This window comes from Epargyreus clarus, unplaced genomic scaffold, assembly GCF_041222505.1.
Source record: "Epargyreus clarus isolate Ecla_fem2 unplaced genomic scaffold, WU_Ecla_fem_2.2 ptg000031l, whole genome shotgun sequence".
Lineage (NCBI taxonomy): Eukaryota > Metazoa > Arthropoda > Insecta > Lepidoptera > Hesperiidae > Epargyreus > Epargyreus clarus.
Genome location: NW_027332236.1, coordinates 3,361,726 through 3,381,980, shown reverse-complemented (window position 1 = coordinate 3,381,980; position 20,255 = coordinate 3,361,726). Strand labels below are relative to the sequence as shown.

General features: G+C 33.3%; 1 protein-coding gene across 3 annotated transcripts in view; it reads right to left on the bottom strand.

The window, feature by feature from the left end:
* LOC140754828 (uncharacterized) overlaps positions 1-20,255 on the bottom strand; it is a 712,244-nt gene that overhangs the window by 37,268 nt on the left and 654,721 nt on the right. The window contains exon 1 of one of the 3 annotated variants that reach the window (XM_073089943.1): positions 9,023-9,474. The exons of the other annotated variants lie outside the window; for them this stretch is intronic. Within the exon in view, the coding sequence (XP_072946044.1) occupies positions 9,023-9,065 (43 nt within the window). The 5' untranslated portion in view covers positions 9,066-9,474. Of the gene's footprint in view, positions 1-9,022; positions 9,475-20,255 lie in introns of those variants that run through there. 3 annotated transcript variants of the gene reach the window in all.

Genomic DNA, 20,255 nt, shown 5'->3' with positions numbered 1-20,255 from the left:
TAAACATTACGACAATGCAACAAAAGAAAACAAAATTGGAACGCCTCATGTTACTGTTTAGGTAACTTTTACACGCTATAAATAATGCTCTCGATACTAAAACGCTTACCAAAATAGTCAAATGGTGTTTACCGTATGCTAACACATGGTAACTTTGTTTTGGGCAACTTAAAACTACAGTTAAACAGAACGACTGCACTTTTAACACTTTTATCGTTAAACTCGGAAACATTTTAGTTTGTTTTCGAGTTTTACAAGTTACAACGATCCGCCATTTTGTTTATTTTAACTGTCGTGTTCTTCTTCTGGTAGTAAAAAAGTCAACGATTTGGTAAATTTGGACATTTTGACTAGATGGCCTTACTATGGGTATTCTCACTGTCAAAGAAACAGGTCCTGCAGTGGGACAAAATAAATTATTTTATCCCCTTGGGGGTAGAATTGGTCAAAATCCTTCCTTAGCGGATGCCTACGTCATAACATCTACCTGCATGCCAAATTTCAGCCCGATCCGTCTAGTGGTTTGGGCTGTGCGTTGATAGATCACTATGTCAGTCAGTCACCTTTGAGTTATACATATTTAGATGGAAAACTTTATGTGGTTCGACTCAGGAGGACACCAGTTTCTGCGTAATAACAGTAGTGTCAAGCGCTGCTGTGTTCCGTTTTGAACGGTGTGGTAAGGAAGATATACTTATCCGGGCCGTTTTATCTTAAACCTCAGCGGTAACATCGAATCTGTGGCCGACCTCAGGTAGGACCTTAGTTCACTTGCTACTCCTATATTATATACATTGGTTATAAATAAAGGAAAAATAATAGTAAAGCACTTTTGGCCGGCCTCACTTTTATATTAAAATTTAAGTGATACGCGACATTTTGTGAAGTTTGTAATTAACCCCAAATAGACTGAATTACTTTACCGAAACTTTAATGATTTCAATATCACGTTAGTAAAAAAATCCTTCTAATAACATTACGTTACATAAGGTAAATACCCATTACCCATTGTTATAAGTAAACATCTCGTAAATCATGTCTTTGATGTACCGCTAAATGTTTTCCTCTATATGAGCAACGAATACAATTTTTCCTTCGCCCCGAGCTAAGGCTTTGTTCTTTCAGAATTATATACGAAAATTGTATTAGATTTTGGTGTTATCACTACGGATAGGTATTCATTTGTCGTTTGAAAATAAATGAAAATTTATATTTGATTAATTTATATTTACGTAAAATACTGATATTTCTATTATATAGCGCAGAAGCAATTATTGTGATGTTTTATATAATATATTAAATTTGACAAATTCTTGTAATAAAACATTAGTTCAAAGTAATGTTTGAAAAATTGAGTTTAAATTAATCACGGTCACAAACGTAATATAAAATAAACAATGAAATTTGCCTAAGAACGCACTGCCTTATAAAATTAGTTTCGCTACTCGATAACAGATGGCGTTAGTGGTGGCGCCGACCTCGCTCTGGCATCATAATTCGTAGAATAAAATTGGCAGACGTTATTAAATTTCCCTTTGAAGAAAGGGAAATCAAATAACCTGACGAAACTACAAGGTCCTTGTAATTTAAATTCTCTCGGTGTAAAAATATTTACTACGTGGATTCTTAGAATTTGTAATTTACTTGAGTTTCTTAGGGCAATTTATTTCTCGGGAAAATTGTCTGGTAGTTTGTAAAAAATCTTAGATATATTTCTATAGATAAAAACTTTACTTTCAATTTTGCATTGTGGTAAAAATAATATTTTAAAATGTTAAAAAAAAAACGGGAACATTATATGGTATGGATATCTTATTTTTCATACGCTACGTGAGTCTCTCAAATTTGTTTTCGGTCTGGTTGTTAGCGCATTTGTGTGTATCTACAATACAGAATATCCTTCTGAGATTGAGAAAGCGTTATCGATCTTGAACAATTAAATTATCTTTGACAAAGAAAGAAAGAAAGGAAATGTAACTTACATTTCTTTTACGAAGTTTAGAGCGTCTTACAGTTTGAAACATAAATATTTATAATATTTTTTAATTTATTTAAACAAAGAATAAATAAGAGGTCGTCGATACTAAAAATAATATTAAACATACATATAGTTCGCGCCAAACCGCTAGTCCGCTCTGAAGTTGTTGCGAGCAGGTGTAGTCATACAATTTGCTATGGCGACGCGATTCATTTCTATATTCAGAGCGGACTAGCAGTTTTACGCGGACTATACCTATATGTACAAACATTTGTGCGTCCGGTTGTGGTAGCCTATATGTCGCACGAACCGTAAACGAATGATGAAAGTAATCATTTGTTTAGTTTTGATTTAGATTTTAGTAATGATAAATGTATAATTACATATTAATGTCATTAAAAAGTTGCAAATGACGTTATATTAAAAAAATGTTACAGAAGACTATTATAAACAATAAATATGTAACAAATAATATATACGCGACGAATAGATAACCTCTCTTCCTTTTGGAAATCGGTTAATAAAAAATATAAATTTTACAGAGTTTGTATGTATACTTCATTTTTTTTATAAAAAGCTTAGGAAATCTTAAAGCTTTATTTTAATGGGTCTATTTAGCCTACCATATGTTTCTTGACATTTATAAAAAAATACATGAAATTTCCTTGTATTTTTTAAATATCCTTCAAAAATATCGTTAACACTTGTTAAATGTTCAAATTTACAAATTAATTAAATGAAGTATTCCAAAAATGATTATTTATAGAATAATCCGAGTTAAAGCCGAAATACTTCATCATTTGTGGGATTGAAAACGTTACCTAAATACGCCAATAAAAATGAATTCCTAGAATTTACATACTATGAAGAGCTAATGTGTAATTAAATAAGTACTAATTAACGTATTCCATTTACGTTATTTTCCATTTATCCATAAAGAAGAACGATAATGAATAAGGGATATGAGCAATAGTCTTAAAAAATAAAAGGCAATATTAAGGGCCGACACACAAACATGAATGAAACTATATTCGTTAAGTTAATTTTCTAGATATATTAACTGAAAAATATTTACAATTATAATGAAACTTATAGAAAATTAAATAAAACAAAATAAACTATAAGTAAATATAAAACAACTTATTTACAAAATTTACATGTATACAAAAATGAAAAACAAAAATATAAAAACAAAAACACTACCATAAAAAATTGTCACCATCACTGTCTTTGGGCAAGGTTCCCAAGACGCTGGCAACATTTCCTCTCTGAATTGCTATACCAATTATAGAATTATACTTTCTAGATTCAAGATAACTTATATTATCCAAATTCGTCGAGTAATTATAACATGGTCCTCGCCTATATAGATACTCGATCCATCAAATTTATCGATACAATCTTATGAATAACGGTATCCTTAACTAACAAATTTAAAATTAGGTGCATCTTTGAAATTTAAAAAAAATACGTATGTACGTATAGGACAGATTCCTGATTACGTGAGATAAGGTCCTTGAGCGTTAGATCTGTCTAGATACCAGATTTTATAAGTCCATAATTATGTATTTATTTTAGTAGTACATACTATTTATCTATAGGTACTATAACTATTTAACTATAACCATTCTCACATATTTCAACTTTAAAATATAATTACTTAACGTGCTCACATAAGGAAATAACTATTATTTATTTAACAAAATAAAATTAAAAAAAAACTTGTAACTTAAACTTTCATTATTAATAATTAATAATCAATCTGTCTTTTGCTTACCAAAGAGAGATCTTTGACAATTTCTTTAAACAAGACATGGTCAAATTTAGATTTTTGGTTGATAAAAAAATATTGGTCATTATCCATCTTAAAATTAAAACTCAATGAATAATCAACGAAAAGAAACAAAAATTATCAACATAATCCTCTTTTCGTGAAAGTATTTTCAAAACGACCTAAATGTCATAATAGCCTTAAACCCAAATAAGGCATTTAGGGAAAGATAGGTAAAGTCGTTTACCAGATTAGTCTCGAAAACTTTAAGCTCAAGAACAGAAAATCTGTTTCGAAAATAACTCGAAATAAAACCTAGTCTCTCATTACGTGCAATCGTCACGATTGACTAATTTAGAATTATTTGCGGTCTATATAGATAGAAACATTAGTAACAGTTATAAGAAATTTTGTTATTTCTGTCTGTTCAGAAAATAAAGTAGTGTCGCTTTCCAAATTGTTTTGTGATAATTATTTTGTTTCATTTTGATTAGTACGTCCTTTTTTAATAAAAGTCTTCTGGAAAATGTACTTTTCCCTTAAGTGTTCTATTTTCGTCTGCAATCATATTTCCTACATCTGGGAACGCTTCCTTTTCTATTAGAAAAAATGTAGAGAATCTACAAGATTGCTTTATTTACTGACCCAACCAAGTCAGATGTTTTCAAACCATAATAACAACTGCTATCCAATGACAACAACCGCTTTACCGTGACGCCACCAGCGGTCACCCATCCGACTCCCGACCGTGACATTGTTTAATTTTATATACTTTTTATGAACAAATCCGAAGTTCAATCCTAGTGTTACGAAATAAAAAGCCTTAAAACAGAATCGTGATAGTGCCTCACGCGCACATAATTCCGTTTGCCACGCTTTTGAGGCGCTTTCTAAAAAATCCCTATTAAAAATTGGGATGTGGTCGAATTGAACTTTTTTGTAGCAACGGCACCGCTGTCTTATCTATGGGTGGCTCACTCGATCTATATATAATAAAAAATGGGTGGTTCATAGATATGTATGTGACCGTTACACCCCGTTTGACCGATCACCACGAAACTTGACATATTTTTTGTGTAGTTTTTTTTTATGGAATCCATTTTACTTTAACGTGTTTCGACCACATGGTTCACTTATAGGTTATAACCTAAGTCTACGCAAAGTCTCTAGCGGGAGTTATTATAAATTTTTCGTTTTTTTTTATTGAACAAAATATTACATAATGAGATAGAGATTATAGAGCTTGTTCAAAATTCATGGATGTTTTTTTTTGAAAAAATTAACAACAATGCTAGTCTTTAAACTACAAAAAGTTATTGTAATTTCTGAAATTCTATTCAGTCGGTACTCCTAAAGGCTAATTGTCTTATTTTAGTGTTATTTTCCACGCACTTGAAACTAAAACAGCAAACATTTTTGCTATGAACCAAAAATAGGTATCGGGGTGGCGCTAGAGCCTTCGTATTAAAATTTGTATAACCTTCAAAGATCTTAGCTAACTTTTGGCTAGACGCAACATACTTAATTATGGTTTTAAAATTTAATATACCACATTATGTAAACGTAACTTTTGCATTCACTTAACTCATCTGGTTTATTTTATGCAATATTATTAGTAGATTTTATTAGCATAAAATATTTTTTTAAATTAGATGTTTCCACTTTTTTCTTTAAACTTTGTATACAGCGATCTAATTAAATAACCGTATCGTATATATCTTACTATATAAATACGACCTAAGTCTTCGAAAAAATTAAACTTTATAACATCACTACCTACTGCCACTACTAGTAACCTACCTAGTACCGCTCTCAGTTAGATTATTATAATTACTATGATTTTCAACATATATTGAATTTTCATTCACCAGTATAAAAAGGAAGATTACTACAACAGTACTATCTATGTGGTCCAAAGTATCCTATCTTTCGAGCTGGAACCAACACTACTAATTACGTACAAACACATTGACATATTTTAACATACATAATCAATCATGTTTAATAAGACGTATCACTCTAATCTTTCACGATATAACCTCTACCTAAGTCAGGTAGAAAATTTAAAATTCCCTCAACAATAGCGACGAGATTTTATTTCAAAAGAAAGGATTATTCTGTGCGAGAAGCATTAAAAGTTGCAAGACTTAATCCGCAAAGACGTTACGGCTTCATGAAGTATGCATATAGCTTTTTATGTAGGAACAATGCATGCATGGATATAGGACTGCATGCATGGTACCCATAGAAGGTAGAACCCATTGTAGTGAGCTAGCGTGCGCCACCTGATGGTAAGTGGCTACTGCCGCCGTAATCAACTCCAGATAAGATTAGATTCATATCCGAGATGCGTAGATCCGTGGGGACTAAGTTAGAACGCTTCGGATAAGTATGTGTCCCAACCACACATTTCAAAGTGGAAAACAGTAGCGCTTAACGTTGCTGTTATTAGGCAGAAATAGGTGTGACAGTGGTGTCTTCGGATTTTTTTTAATAATATAGGAGTAGCAGACGAGCATGTAGTCCACCTGGTAAGTGGCTACTGCCGCCCATGGATATCTGTAATCAACCCCAGATAGGATTAGATATTACTTTACTACCTGAGGTCGGTCACACATGCATCTCTACTCCTGAGGAGTAAGCTGGAACACCTCGGGAAAGTATGTCTCCCTTACCACACCCTTTAAATCAGAACACAGCAGCGCTTAACACTGCTATTATTATGCAGAAATAGGTGTGGCGGTGGTGACTCCAAAGTCGAACCACAAAGGTTTCTATCGCTTATCATTAGATGGAGCATACGTTTCTTACTTGTATTCTATTATATAGGACAGAGGTATAACATTACATAGAGATCACAAGGAGATTCACCTCCTTTAAAGTGACGTAAGCATGCATTGATTTCAGGATTAAGTTGGCACGCCTTATTTTCTAGGACAGTCTTTTCTCAGGTCATACAAAACCCTAGGAATGCTAAAACATCTTTATACTAGAATTCCGCAACCAAGCTTTAAGATTAAAGAAAATAAGGGTAAGTTAATAATAAAATATGAAGATGAAACGTTATATAAATAGCGAAACTTCTATCTTTTTATAATATAAGAATAGCAAACGAGCTTGCAGTTCATATGGTAGATGGCCACTGACGATGGACATCTGCGATCAACTTCAGATAGATTTCGATTCCTATCTGAGGTCGGTCAAAGCGTTGCTAGCTCGGAGGAAAAAGGCAAAATAACACAGCCATCAACCGAGAACACAGCAGTGCTTACAACTACTGCTATAAAAAACTAGTAAACAAAAAATACGAAAATGTTAATTTTATAAAATATTTCATTAAAACTGGTTACCATTCACGTGATAAATTGACACAAATAAACCGAATTAAAATTAAATTTCGACGTCAAAAAATAATTTAACAAAAGTTGATTAATTTTATCATTTGCGTTATTAATACTTATACCGTTTTTCTATAAAATTACGACTTATCAATTTATTAAGTAGCGATGTTTTTAAAAATGCTATAAATTACTAATAGGAAGATCGATAAAAGCGATTAATAACGTTGTCCCGTTATACGGTTTTTTTTTGGTCGTTTTTCGTTTAAAATATATTTGTTTTACCCGTGTTTTTGGACATAAATCATAACTGTTATAGCTTTACTGTTATCGGTTATTTTGTTGGAAATATATAAAACTTTAAACGGTGTATAATTAATCACTTCTATTTCTTTAAACATGATTAATACTTAAATTTCTATACATAAAACATATATTTTGTAGTGTCTAACTGGACTCTTAAAGTCTAGCTACAAAAGAATTATTAGAATCGGTTCAGTTCATATCGATATTATCTTGACATACAAACAAGCTTCAACTATTAATTATTATGTATGAAATCAGTAAAATCAATGTATTTACTGACAAAGCATAGTGCAAATCGATAAAAGCAATTTACACAGAAGTTTTTTCCGTAACGGAATTTAGTTAATAAGTAGTAAATTAAAAAATCGTCCTTAGGATTTTATGAAGGTCCCTTAAAGGGTCTAAATAGCTGAAGAATAGTATTATTCTCATATTTATTGTAAACTAAAAGTGGATAAAATTTAAAATTTTACGCACGGAATAAAGAACTTTTATTTAAAAAAAATGGGTTCGTAATTAACAGAATTTTTAATTCTTTTTCGACCTTCATTAGCAGCCTGTATTTAACCGTGTGGTCCTAAATACAACAATATACATTAGTTAATGGACTACTAATTGACATGAGCTTAACTACCTTTTTGTATTTTGTAGTCAAAAATAGTTTCATGTTACAGTACAGTTCAGTAACACGAAACGACTACTACGCTCTACTGGTTAATATATGAGACATTCCAAAATTGTTCTAAAACGTTAGTACATGTTTGTGCTTAAATTTTCCTTTCGCGGATAATCTTTTTTCGGATTTGGAATTTGGAAATTTATATGAATAAAAAATACTAATTAAAATTCTCGAAATACTGTAAGATAATTCATTAACTCTACATTTTACACCACAAATTTTATTCAAAACAGTATTTAAATTACATTTATACTGTTCTTTTTTGATATTTTAGTAAGTACTACGAATGTAATTACTTTTGGAACATGTATTTTAATAGTCAAATATAATGATTTAATAAAAGAACGCAACTAATGACCTGGCTATTTGAATGTCATAAATTTTGATATCCACAAGTTAATCCACATCATAAACTGAAGAATGCATTCAAGCTTATCTCCAGGAAAACATCGCAACAAATTTATTTTATGCTGGGAATTTATAAAATTATTTGAAAGATTAGAATTCTCTCCATTTTTAAAACTCTACCATTTCCCGTCTTAAAACTTGTAGAGCGATTATCATCGTAGAGTTAAAACGCTGAAAACAGTTTAACATTGACATTGATTTACTGGCTCTACACAAGATATTATTAGTTCATGCTCTACAATATTCCCAGCGTCCTTATTGAAGAATTTATTCTTAGCTCTACATAGCTCTATTATGCCTCGCTCGATATTTCTGTAATTACCGCCTTATAACACTCAATTTGCTCATAAATAAACATAAGTTGATAAACCTTATAAATTTTAACGCTGATTACTTCTTGAGAATGCTTTGCTATTTTAATCGTTTTAAAATATAACGATAATAAAATAAATAACAGTAAACCGTTACCAAAAATATTTAAGGTGCTATTTTCGGAATTATTTTATTTCACATTTTTTTATGTACACAAAGGTGGAACTTACCTAAAACTACCAATATGAAGCACAAACTAATGTACAAGATCATCAGGACTCTTTGGTAACTAATAAACTAATACATATATTATTATCACACACATATACGGCAATCATCTACGCGATTGCCGATAACTTATATCACAGTACACATCACTAACTACACGCTGGTGGCCGCACTGCGATCCCATCAAACCATCACTAGTAACACATATTTTTTGTAACCGAGTGCATTTGGACAACTTTTTCACCGACCCAACAAAGTTTCGGTCATCGGACGCGGCCGCAACTCAACTTGTATTCCACCATGGCCATCACTACACACGACAGTTCACGCGAGTTTGCGTACGATCGGAGTCACTTTGAATTGTTTTAGTGTTTGTTGTACGTTAGTTTCGCGGGAGCGACCGACGCAGGTCCGGCGCGTGTGACGGTCGGGACGCAACTGGCGTGAAGTTGGTTCGGATTGGTGAAGAACCAAGAATGCGCGGCGCATGGTTGCTTCACCGGGCACGCTCGGCCGAAAACCCAGTCGAAATGAGAAGTCGTTTCGGCGTTGCGTTAACAGTTTAAGCGGGGTTTATTTGAAGCGGTCGCCTAATATAACCAGATAGACAGTCGTGCATTGTCAGTGTTGTCGCCCTCGTACTTGGCCGCTTTCGTTCGAGAATAGGTAGGTATTGTCGAATCGCATTTGGAATACGATTTTGTTTCCGTCCCTTTCTCGCTTGCATTCAAAAAAACGCAGGCAATGGCTCCCCTGACTAACGCACAACAGTTTCGGAGCAAAAGTTTTGAACATTCCACGCTACGTTTTAGGCATCACGTTTAAACCGCAATCATTTTTCGAATGGTGATTTTGTGTACAACCGAAAAATATAGTTAATTCTGTGAACGAATGCGTTGCAATTTTCGTAATGACGACTGGTTGTGACCACATAATGTGAATCACCGGTGAAATTGTTACAAGTAAATTACGCACTTTGATGAAATGTACATTTATTACGCATTTTACTTCACTTTTAAATTCGTAACTCATTTGCAGTAAATTATTGTTATTAGTTAGCGAATCTCTTTTCTTTGTACATGGTGCATTGTATATTTCTGATACATTATTTAACAAAACAATCACCTCGTTCTATACAATTGGAAACAGGCCTTGCCTGTCATAACATTGTACAAAAATATTTTGTCTGATACGGCACGTTCTATGTCTGAAGATACGAGTATAATGCCTTATGCGGTTGAAACATTTTGTTTATGGTTTTGAGGCCATTTAACAGATTTCGGGCGTAGAATAACAATACGAACTCCGTTATGCGAATAATAATTATGTCCTCATTTCTTGTCGTTTAGGCTTTTGGTTTTTAAGTAAAAGGTCAGTACACTTTGAGAATGAAGCGCCATATATTTCAAAGTTATTTATTACTTGTTAAATATACATACGATAAAAATTAAAAAGATATCAATGTGTTTTTTTTACACGCTTTATATTAGCTTCACTTGTATGTTTGTCAGTGAGTAACTCCGTTTTTCAGTAGAAAGAGATCAACATACATAAGATAAGGATCTTACCCTGCATGTATGAAATAATGAAATAGAATACTTTTCTACTTTTAGTTGATTTTATCATAAAGCGTGTTTTTTAGTTTTTTGAACTATATTTATTATGATTAGATAATCATTAAGGCATTATTTTCCCACTGTTGAACAGTTATTTTCGTTAGATGAGAACTTTTAGCTTACGTAGCAGACTTCAAACGAAGTTTAGAACAAGAGTATTATGGAGAATTGCATAAAGGGGATCTCACAATGTTTTCTTCGTCGTTAGAACAAGTGATGATATATATAACTGCTAATTTGATGAGAGTCAACACTACCATTTAGGTTCTACCACTTAATTTAAAAGCAGTTATAGCCTAGTGGTTAAGAAACTAAGTCTCTCCATCGAGGGGTCCGAGGTTCAAATCCCAGGCATGCACCTCTGATTTTTCAAAATTATGCGCGTATTAGAAATTAATTATCACTTGCTTAAACGGTGAAGGAAAACATCGTGAGGAAACCTGCATACCTGAGAGATTTATAAAAAAAAATATCTCGAAACGTATGTGAAGTCTACCAATACGCACTTGGCCAGCGCGGTGGAGTATGGCCTTATCCTTCTCATTCAGAGAGGAGACCCGTGCCCAGCAGTGGGACAGTAATGGGTTGATGATGATGATGACTTAATTTACTGTGGATAGATAATAGTTCCCAAATGGTAGCTTAAACGTTCATGTAAATACATAATGAACTAAATACATAATTATATATTTTTATTAACGTAACATTATATATGCATGCATTCGCTAAGCGTGTTACTAATAACTATATTTTAACATGGCCCCGCGGCGTAGGTATGTGTACATCGTAACCAATACAAAGTTAAGCAATGGCGGGCAGATGGGTGGTTGGATGGGTGACCGCTAGTGGCTAAACATGCGCGCTTCCGTGCTTCTAAATGCATTACACCATGACCCTGGATGTTATCATTGGATAGAAGTCATTAAAAAGTTGATGTCATAGGCCTGCGGGTCTGGGGTTCAAGTCCCATTCCAGGTATCTTCGATTTTTCAATTTATGTATGTATTAGAAATTAATTATCTTTTGCGTAAACGGTGAAACAAAACTCATGACCAGTACCCAAAATATGAGTTTTTACGTCTTTACAAAAATGACTGTTCTTGTATTTGTTTACGTATTTGCCAATACATTTCAAATACAAATACAAAAACACAAACAGTGATTTTTGTTAAAACGTAAAAACTCATACTAAGGGTACAGTAGCACTACCATGAGTTGGCATAGAAACGCCACTATAGAAATTGTAAATAGAAAACTATTGTTATTTTGCTAGTGAATAACATAACTACTATCGTTACGGTATTTCTTGACAACGTCTGTCAAACTAATGACTCATGGGACCGGATATGTATGGCAATAGATCATAATGACATTCGCTAGCGATTTGATTTCGATAGGTTTTTACGTTACGAGTGGCTCACACTACGGAATTTAGTTCTACGAGTAACCACCAGAGGCGCTGTACAATTTTTCATACATTTATTTTACGCAGTCGCTAGCGAGTAATACTTTTGTAAACTCATGGTAGTGCTACAGCAGTGGAACAGTAATAGTTGACATTCCAACAAATGGCACTAATTTTATATAGAGACGGTTTTAGACTAGCATCTCAAATAAATTAATTTGTTTGTACACAAATATTCTAAGGTTTCGAGTAATTAACTTAGTATATAATTGAACTTGGATCTAACATTACGCTTGTTATGTAAGAGGAATGTCGACTCTACGTCTCTACTAAAGCCGGTTTGCAAACCTACGTACCTACATTCTGTATTAATGTCGTTTCGTATATTATATGAAGGTAGAGTCCTTTGTGGTTCGACTCCGGAGGCAATACCGTCACACCTATTTCTGTCTAATAACAGCAATGTAAAGGGCTGCTGTGTTTGAGGGTATATAAGGGAGACATACTTATCCGAGGTGTTCCAACTTAGACCTTAGCGGTAGTAACGCATCGGTGGCCAATCCCAGGTAGGTTTCTGATCTTATCTGGGGTTGATTACAGATGTCCATTGGCAGTGGTCACTTACCATCAGCGGAACCAAGATACGTCTGCTAGTCCTATATTATAAAAAAATGGATTGAACCCTGGACCCTCGACGTAAGACGTCGGAACACCACGAAGCCAATGCTCTTTCGCTACCTTCATAAGAAATCTTAAATCTGATAGTAATTGTCAGCTCTATTATAGAGCGTTAGTTCTTACATAACAGGAATGTCTACCGACTCATGCTCTACCAAAGCCGGTTTGCGATGCCTACTCTACAAGCTCTATCAACATTGTTGATTAATGTTGTTTATTGTTATATTACAGAGTTCAAGTACGTTCATATAAAATAAACATAACAGTTTCAATTAAATGGTAAACAAAGAGGAATTAGAAATATAATTATGAACGGAAATTCGAGATTGAAACTAAAACTTGAAACAAAAACAAAGGGTGCATATCTTATGTATTTTCAATTAAAGTTATTGATTATTAAATGTTATAATTGGAAAGATTGTGGATCTATGCAGAGTATAGTAGAATATATAAAGATAAATAGATATAGATATAGTTAAAAAGATATTTCAATTTATTATTTACACACAAGTGTTCCCTACTTCTTATATGTATAACATCCCTACGTCAACTTGTCGCCTGAAGATTGTCTTCAAGATAACTGTTTTTAGCGATAAGACGGTTTTGTACTGTATTGTAATAGTTCATTTTAATATATTATGTTTAGTACATGGTTTCTTACAGGTATAATATATAATTTGTGGAAGGTGATAGAACCATTTGTGGTTCGACTTCGGCGGCACCACCGCCACACCTATTTCTGCCTTATAACAGCAGTGTTAGGCGCTGCTGTGTTCCGTTTTGAAGGTGTGGTAAGGGAGACATACTTTTCCGAGGCGTTCCAGCTTAGTCCTCAGGGGCTTGATTCAATTTTTACAGGTATGTTCTGGTAGATTATAATATTATTAGGTTTAGGAAATGAATATAATTTGATTTGGATTTGGTTTAAATAAAATTAATCTCTTTTACAGAATAACACATTGTTTTATTACACGATCGTTAACAAAGTCTACAATACACATTATATATATGAAACAGAAATTAAAAAATAGGAACCCTATGATGTGCCAAAGAATGGACCACACAGTCCGTCCTTTGTAAACTTAAAACCAAATTCTGGTTAAAGTTTGTCAACAGATTAAAAATAAACTATTCAAAAAATAACCACTCAAACAAGTTAGGGATAACAAAAATCACACAGAAGTTCGAAAAACATTAAAACTCACCCCCGGCTTAAAAAAAGCGAACCCAAATCTGTCGTTAAGTTAAAAACTTTAGTCGGAGACCATTAGGGTTCTGACCACTTTAAAAAATAGAAAAAAATCCACTCAAAACTTTCGTTTGGTTCAAAATGGCCGCATTTACGAAAGACATAGAGACCAAAATTGATGGCGCAGTCAAAAAGGAAGAAGGCATGTAACTAGTGTTACCAATTCAAATGTATAAAATCGGGATAAATCTACGGATTAAAATTTCTGTGTAGATTAAAAAATAAAAATGAGTTACGTAAAAAATAATGTATGATGATAAAAGTTAGAATTTTAAAAATAAAATAGTAAAAATTATGTATGATCGTCTTTTTTATAATATTGAAGTTGCAAACGTTCATCTGATGGTAAGTGGCTACTGCCGCCCATGGACATCTATAATCAATCTCAGATAGGATTAGATATTCTTACCTGATAGATACTCCTGTCTGAGGTAGGCTACAGATGCGCCGCTACCCCTGAGGATAAGCTGGAACGCCTCAGAAAAGTATGTCTCGCTTATCACACCCTTCAATCCAGAACACAGCAGCGTTAAACACTGCTGTTATGAGGCAGAAATAGGTGTGGCGATGGTGCCGCCGGAGTCGAATCACAAAGGGTTCTACCTCCTTAACATTCTTGTTATGAACTAGAAATATGTGTTACGTGTTAAATTGATTTATGTTTTTTATTGGAACGGACTTTATTAATAGAAATAATATTTTATAGTGATTGGAGCACTCAATCAACGAATAACTAAAATATTTGACGTACATTTTCTACTGTAGAATTTTAGTTATTTATTAGTAAATGTTATTCTAGAATAACGATTTCTATACTATTTTAATTGTTATTTGTTTTATTCCATACCATAATTATAAACGAAAATATTTGACTGTAGTTGAAAATATCTATTGCTAAAATAAAGATAATATTTAACTTGTATCGCAAATATACCTTGCAAGAAGGTATCGTGATAGCTAATAGCAAGATTCTCAAATGGTAACGATAGTAACATCGGCTTGTTACCATACCATTATTTTACCTCACATCTCCTACGTATATTGTAGTGATAGTAAGTGGTTGGACATTTAAAAATTAAAGCCACAGCAATATTTTCTAGTTTTGAAGATGTAGTCATCAACTTATTACTGCTCCACTGCTGGGCACGGGTCTCCTCTCTGAATGAGAAGGATGAGGCCATAGTCCACCGCGCTGGCCAAGTGCGTATTGGTAAACTTCACATACCTTTGAGATTTTTTTTCTAATTCTCTCAGGTATGCAGGTTACGTCACGATGTTTTCCTTCACCGTTTTAGCAAGTGATAATTAATTTCTAATACGCACATAATTTCGAAAAATCAGAGGTGCCTGGGATTTGAACCTCGGACCCCTCGATCGACAGGCCGAGTTTCTTAACCACTCTTAACCCCTGGCCAAGTGCGATTTAGTAGACTTCAGATTCTTTTGAGATTTTTTTACTAACTCGCTTAGGTTTCTTCACAATTTCTTCCTTCATTGCTATAGCAATGATTATATATATATATAGTAATGATTAATGTCTACAACTCACATAACTGAAAAATCAGACGATTAACAGGCCGAGTTTCAACAAGGTTTTGTTTTTTCTGATTAGAGAAAGAATCGGGACGTCCTGCGAAGTCACCTACATTTGGCGACACTCAGTAACTGATACATTTGACGCAAAAGGAAGATTTTGGTATCGTCGTACATAAATTTGCCAAACGGCGGGTCAAATGTTCAGATTGGCCACAATATATTCGCTTCGGGCACGGACTTCGAATAGACGTTACACATTCCGATATATATCGTAACTAAAAACAGTTTCCGGTAACATACCGTTTCGATACACTACAATACAAAAACAACGAATTGACAAACGTACGGAACCAAATTAACTAAATTAATAAAAATGTTTAGTTTTTAGGGTTCCGTACCCAAAGGGTAAAAACGGAACCCTATAGACTTCGCTGTCTATCCGTCTGTCACAGGGCTATATCTCCGAAACCGTAATAGATAGACACATGAAATTTTTACAGAGGATGAATAACGGTGGCCGCTATAACAACAAATATTAAAAATAAAATAAAGTTGAAATATAAAAGAGGGTCTCCATACAACAAACCGGTATTTTTCGATCTAACTGTTAAACCGTACTCGGGAAACGCTAGAAATTTTAACAATCCGTTTACCACTATAACTGGTATTATAATAAATACAAATAAGAACCATAAAACATATTTTAATATAGTTATTTTAATTTTATTATACGTTGTATACGTATCATTGATCAGCACCCCAACGCCATCTATTGTTGTCTGATATAATAAAATATTGTAGAAAATAATAAAATTAATAAAAAATAAGTAAAAATTAAGAACATTTGGTGGTACGGAAGCCTCCATGTGCGAGTTCGACACGTACTTGGCGAATTATTATTTAATTTTATATTAGTTTTTTCTTTGTTCGACTTTCAATATTCAATGAAGTGAGAAAGAGATGAAAGGAATGAAATTGAATATAACAAAACGAGTAATAACCATCTGATATCGATAATAAAACAGTACTATATCGATATGGCAACCAAATATAAGCTACATAGTTTCCAAATAAAACTGAAACGACCATATCTAATAGACGCATTTGGGATCTAAACTTTCAGCTCGATGGGTGTCTATGCGTCCCTTTCTAAACAGCCCTAATTTGTAACGAGGGAAAGAGATAGTAGACTGGTCGTATCGTTTGCCTTGGGATCCGGGCTTTGATTGTTTGGAACGAGTATTAACTATTGTATTGTTGTGTTGTCTCCCTCTAACATTTTTTTAAACGAATGAAAGTTGCTCAAATGTGCTTCTTTAGAGAAAGAGTGTTTGAAATAATTCGTTTAAGAGATTGTTTGAGTTTAATATTGGAGTAAAATTAAGAATTATAACAATCAATCTTAACCATTTTTTTCCTAATAAAGTTCGATATTTGACAATTATTGCCTAAAATATATTTTTTATTATAAAGTTGTTTAAGTTTGATTATTACTAAAAGATGTTAGTCATCAGTGGTAGGAACGCATCTACGGCCGAACACAGGTAGGACTCCTATCCTATCTGGGCTTGATTATAGATGTCAACGGGCGGCAGGTACCTTCAGATCAGTCCCAAGATGGAATACATGCTTGTTTGCTATTTCAATTTCATAAAAAGAATAAAGATTGTAATAAAATTCGCGGCATTTTTATTTACCTCTCACTTTTTCTCTATAATGTATGAGCGAGATACATAAATATAAAAAAGTCAAATTAATTTACAATGTTCATGGAATCAGGTTGGAAAAAGCTGTCATTTTGAATTTTAATCTTTACTGAATCAAGTTATACTTAAAATTCCTATATTTTTGATATCGGTAAATTGGGTAAATTACCTCTTAAAACTCAATTAACGTATTCGATTAATCAGAATGGTAATTGGTGTGTATGAAGTGTACTGGTAGTGTTTGTATGTACGTAATGTGGCCTTTTTGGTTAGTAAATAAGGTTGGAAGTAGTGTAACGGTAATATAGTTACGTTTAAGAGCTTTATGTAGGTTCTCAGAATAGAAAAATGTGTAGACACCGCCTAAATATACAAAGAAGAAGTTAATAAATTTTTTTTAAAGTTAAAGATCCATACTGAAATTTCGTCTATCGTAAGACTCATACATACACAAAGTCATACAAATACTTGTTCAAAGACGAATACATTAACAGTTAGACTTAGAATATAAATCTAGTGTAGTCCGGTATGGGTACCGTTTCGCTTCGCCTTAAATATACATATAATGCCTGTGCCTTAAACATATTTTTGGGTCAAGCCTCACATATATTATGACTAAACCTTAAACTAATTTTGAAAATTCATTCCACTTTGTTTATATAAAAATAGTACTTTCTTAACACAATAACCACTTAAAATTAAAAAGGCAGCCGAATCGGCTTCCCAAAAACACATCACGCTCCATCTGTATTTAGTATTCCCAGTTCCGATTTTGAGTTTCCTGACACCCCTATATTACGGCTCAGGGGCGTAATCCATTAACTGACTCCATAACAAATCAATTGGTTACCGTTAACATCGTTTTACTGCAAATTAATGGTAATCCATAATTCCTATACGTAGGGTGTAGTATTACTTTGGGGGCGGTGAAATTAGAACAGTTATTTAGGTCTATTTCAAGTCATAAAAGGTATTATTGAACGGTGGTAGAGCCATATATATTTCTAGCTCTTCTTCTCCATAACGAAACGCCTTGTGAAGTGGCGGTAGTTGTATTGACATTCAAAAAGAGCTCTGTGAAGAACCTATTTTGAATTTAAAAAAAAAATGATTTGATTTGATTTGATTTAGCGTGAAGCAGTTCTGAGTTTCGGAGTTTGTGTACACCGGGTACCATACATATGAGGGTACTATGTTAGTCCTTATCGGCTTTAGGCAGAATTTTATGAAAATGCCCATGGGGAGCTGTGACCACATACCATCAGGTAGAGTCCGTGATCATTTGGTCTCCTTTAAACCAAAATACAGCAACACCTAACATTGCTGTAAATGGGCAGAAATAAGGGTAAGGGAGATGCCTTCAGAGTCTAAGCAAAAAGTGACCTATGCCCTCTAAACACCCACACAAATCCAAATCAGAAATTAATCATTCAAGTGACCCGGCATCAAACCCAAAATCATATCAGACCTCTACTTTTCTATTTAAAGTTAATCACAGATTTGTACCTGCATAATATGATGATTTGCGAAATAATCATCATCATAATATGATGATTTGCGAAAAATACAGACATGTCGAATCAAATATGCAGTAGGTAATGAGTATAAGGCTATGAGCAACAACAATAGAGTTTTTGCTACAAATATTTATAATAGAGCCGAAAATACTTATGTTAGTCATTTCGTTTATGTGCATAAAAACAGTAACTTTTTCTCCGATATCACGGAAATAATTTCGATAATAGCATCGGAAAATATACAAAACATTCTAAACTCTACAATAAGTAAGCTTTGAACGAATGTAGAGCGTTGAGTAAGAAACATACATTACACAAAGAGTTTTTATCAAAATTGTACAGTTAGTGATAGATTAACAGTTTTGTTGAAGCGCAGTCGATATCGATGAAAATATAAAAGAAAAAGAAAAAAGAAATAAGAAAAACATCGTAGAGGAAAAAGCAGATATCTTAAATACCGGAAATAAAAAGAAATAAAATAAAAAATTTAATAATAAATAAAATATTTAGATGACGCTCTATTGTGAATGAAAAATAAATTAATATCAGTAAGAATGTTTATATTATTAAACTTAGATTTCTTAGTTTTTTTTTCAAGTTTATTCATGGTTATGTTAAAGGACGCCGATATAGCATTTTATACTAACGATACAAGTTTTATGTCTAAAGAATTCTTACCTTTCTGAAATAAGGAGACTATTTCAATTCCTACATTTCTCATTTCCTACTTATCTTACAAAAAAAAAAGTCTTCTATTACAGAAAAGTAAAAAAATATGTAAACAGAATATAATTATTAAGGATGAAATCAAAATAATGTTTTCACCAATTCGTTCAGTCTTACTAATATATACTTATAATGCACATCGTCCTTATTTTCGAAAAATTCAAAATTACTCAAAATCCCAAAGCGCAAGCAAAACGATTTTACAAGCGAAAACAATTTCTAACGAATATTCCACGGAGCTACGAAACCGGTAGATTAGAATAGAGTCCATTATTCGTTTTTTTCTTGTCACAAAAAGTGTTTTCAATGGCAACAATGGCAGGTAGGTCTTCGGCCGTCGCGCTAAACTAATTGAATATCCGTGGCTATGTGATATTTTAACGTGCATAAAATTAACTTCGGTCACGGTGGAACTTAGTCCTACAGAGTCGTTGACTTCGGATGTTACGTGTTTTGACATTTTTTTTGTCGTCTAGTTTTTTTGTGATCATTGGTAGTTGACTATAATTTGTGTAAAACCCTTCGTGGTGTGACTCCGGTAGCATTAACCGTTACGTTTAAACGTGGAAGAACCATTTGTTATTTGACTGCGACAGCATCACCACACACTCTTTCTACTTAATAACAGCAGTGTTAAGCGCTGCTGTGTTCTGGTTTAAAGGTGGTAAGGGAGACATTCCAGCTTAGTTCTCAGGGGTAGCGGCGCTGTGGTCGAACTCGGGTGGGAATCTAATCTTATCTGGAATTGATGACAGATGTCCAAGGGCGGCAGTGGCCACTTATCATCAGGTGGACTGCATGC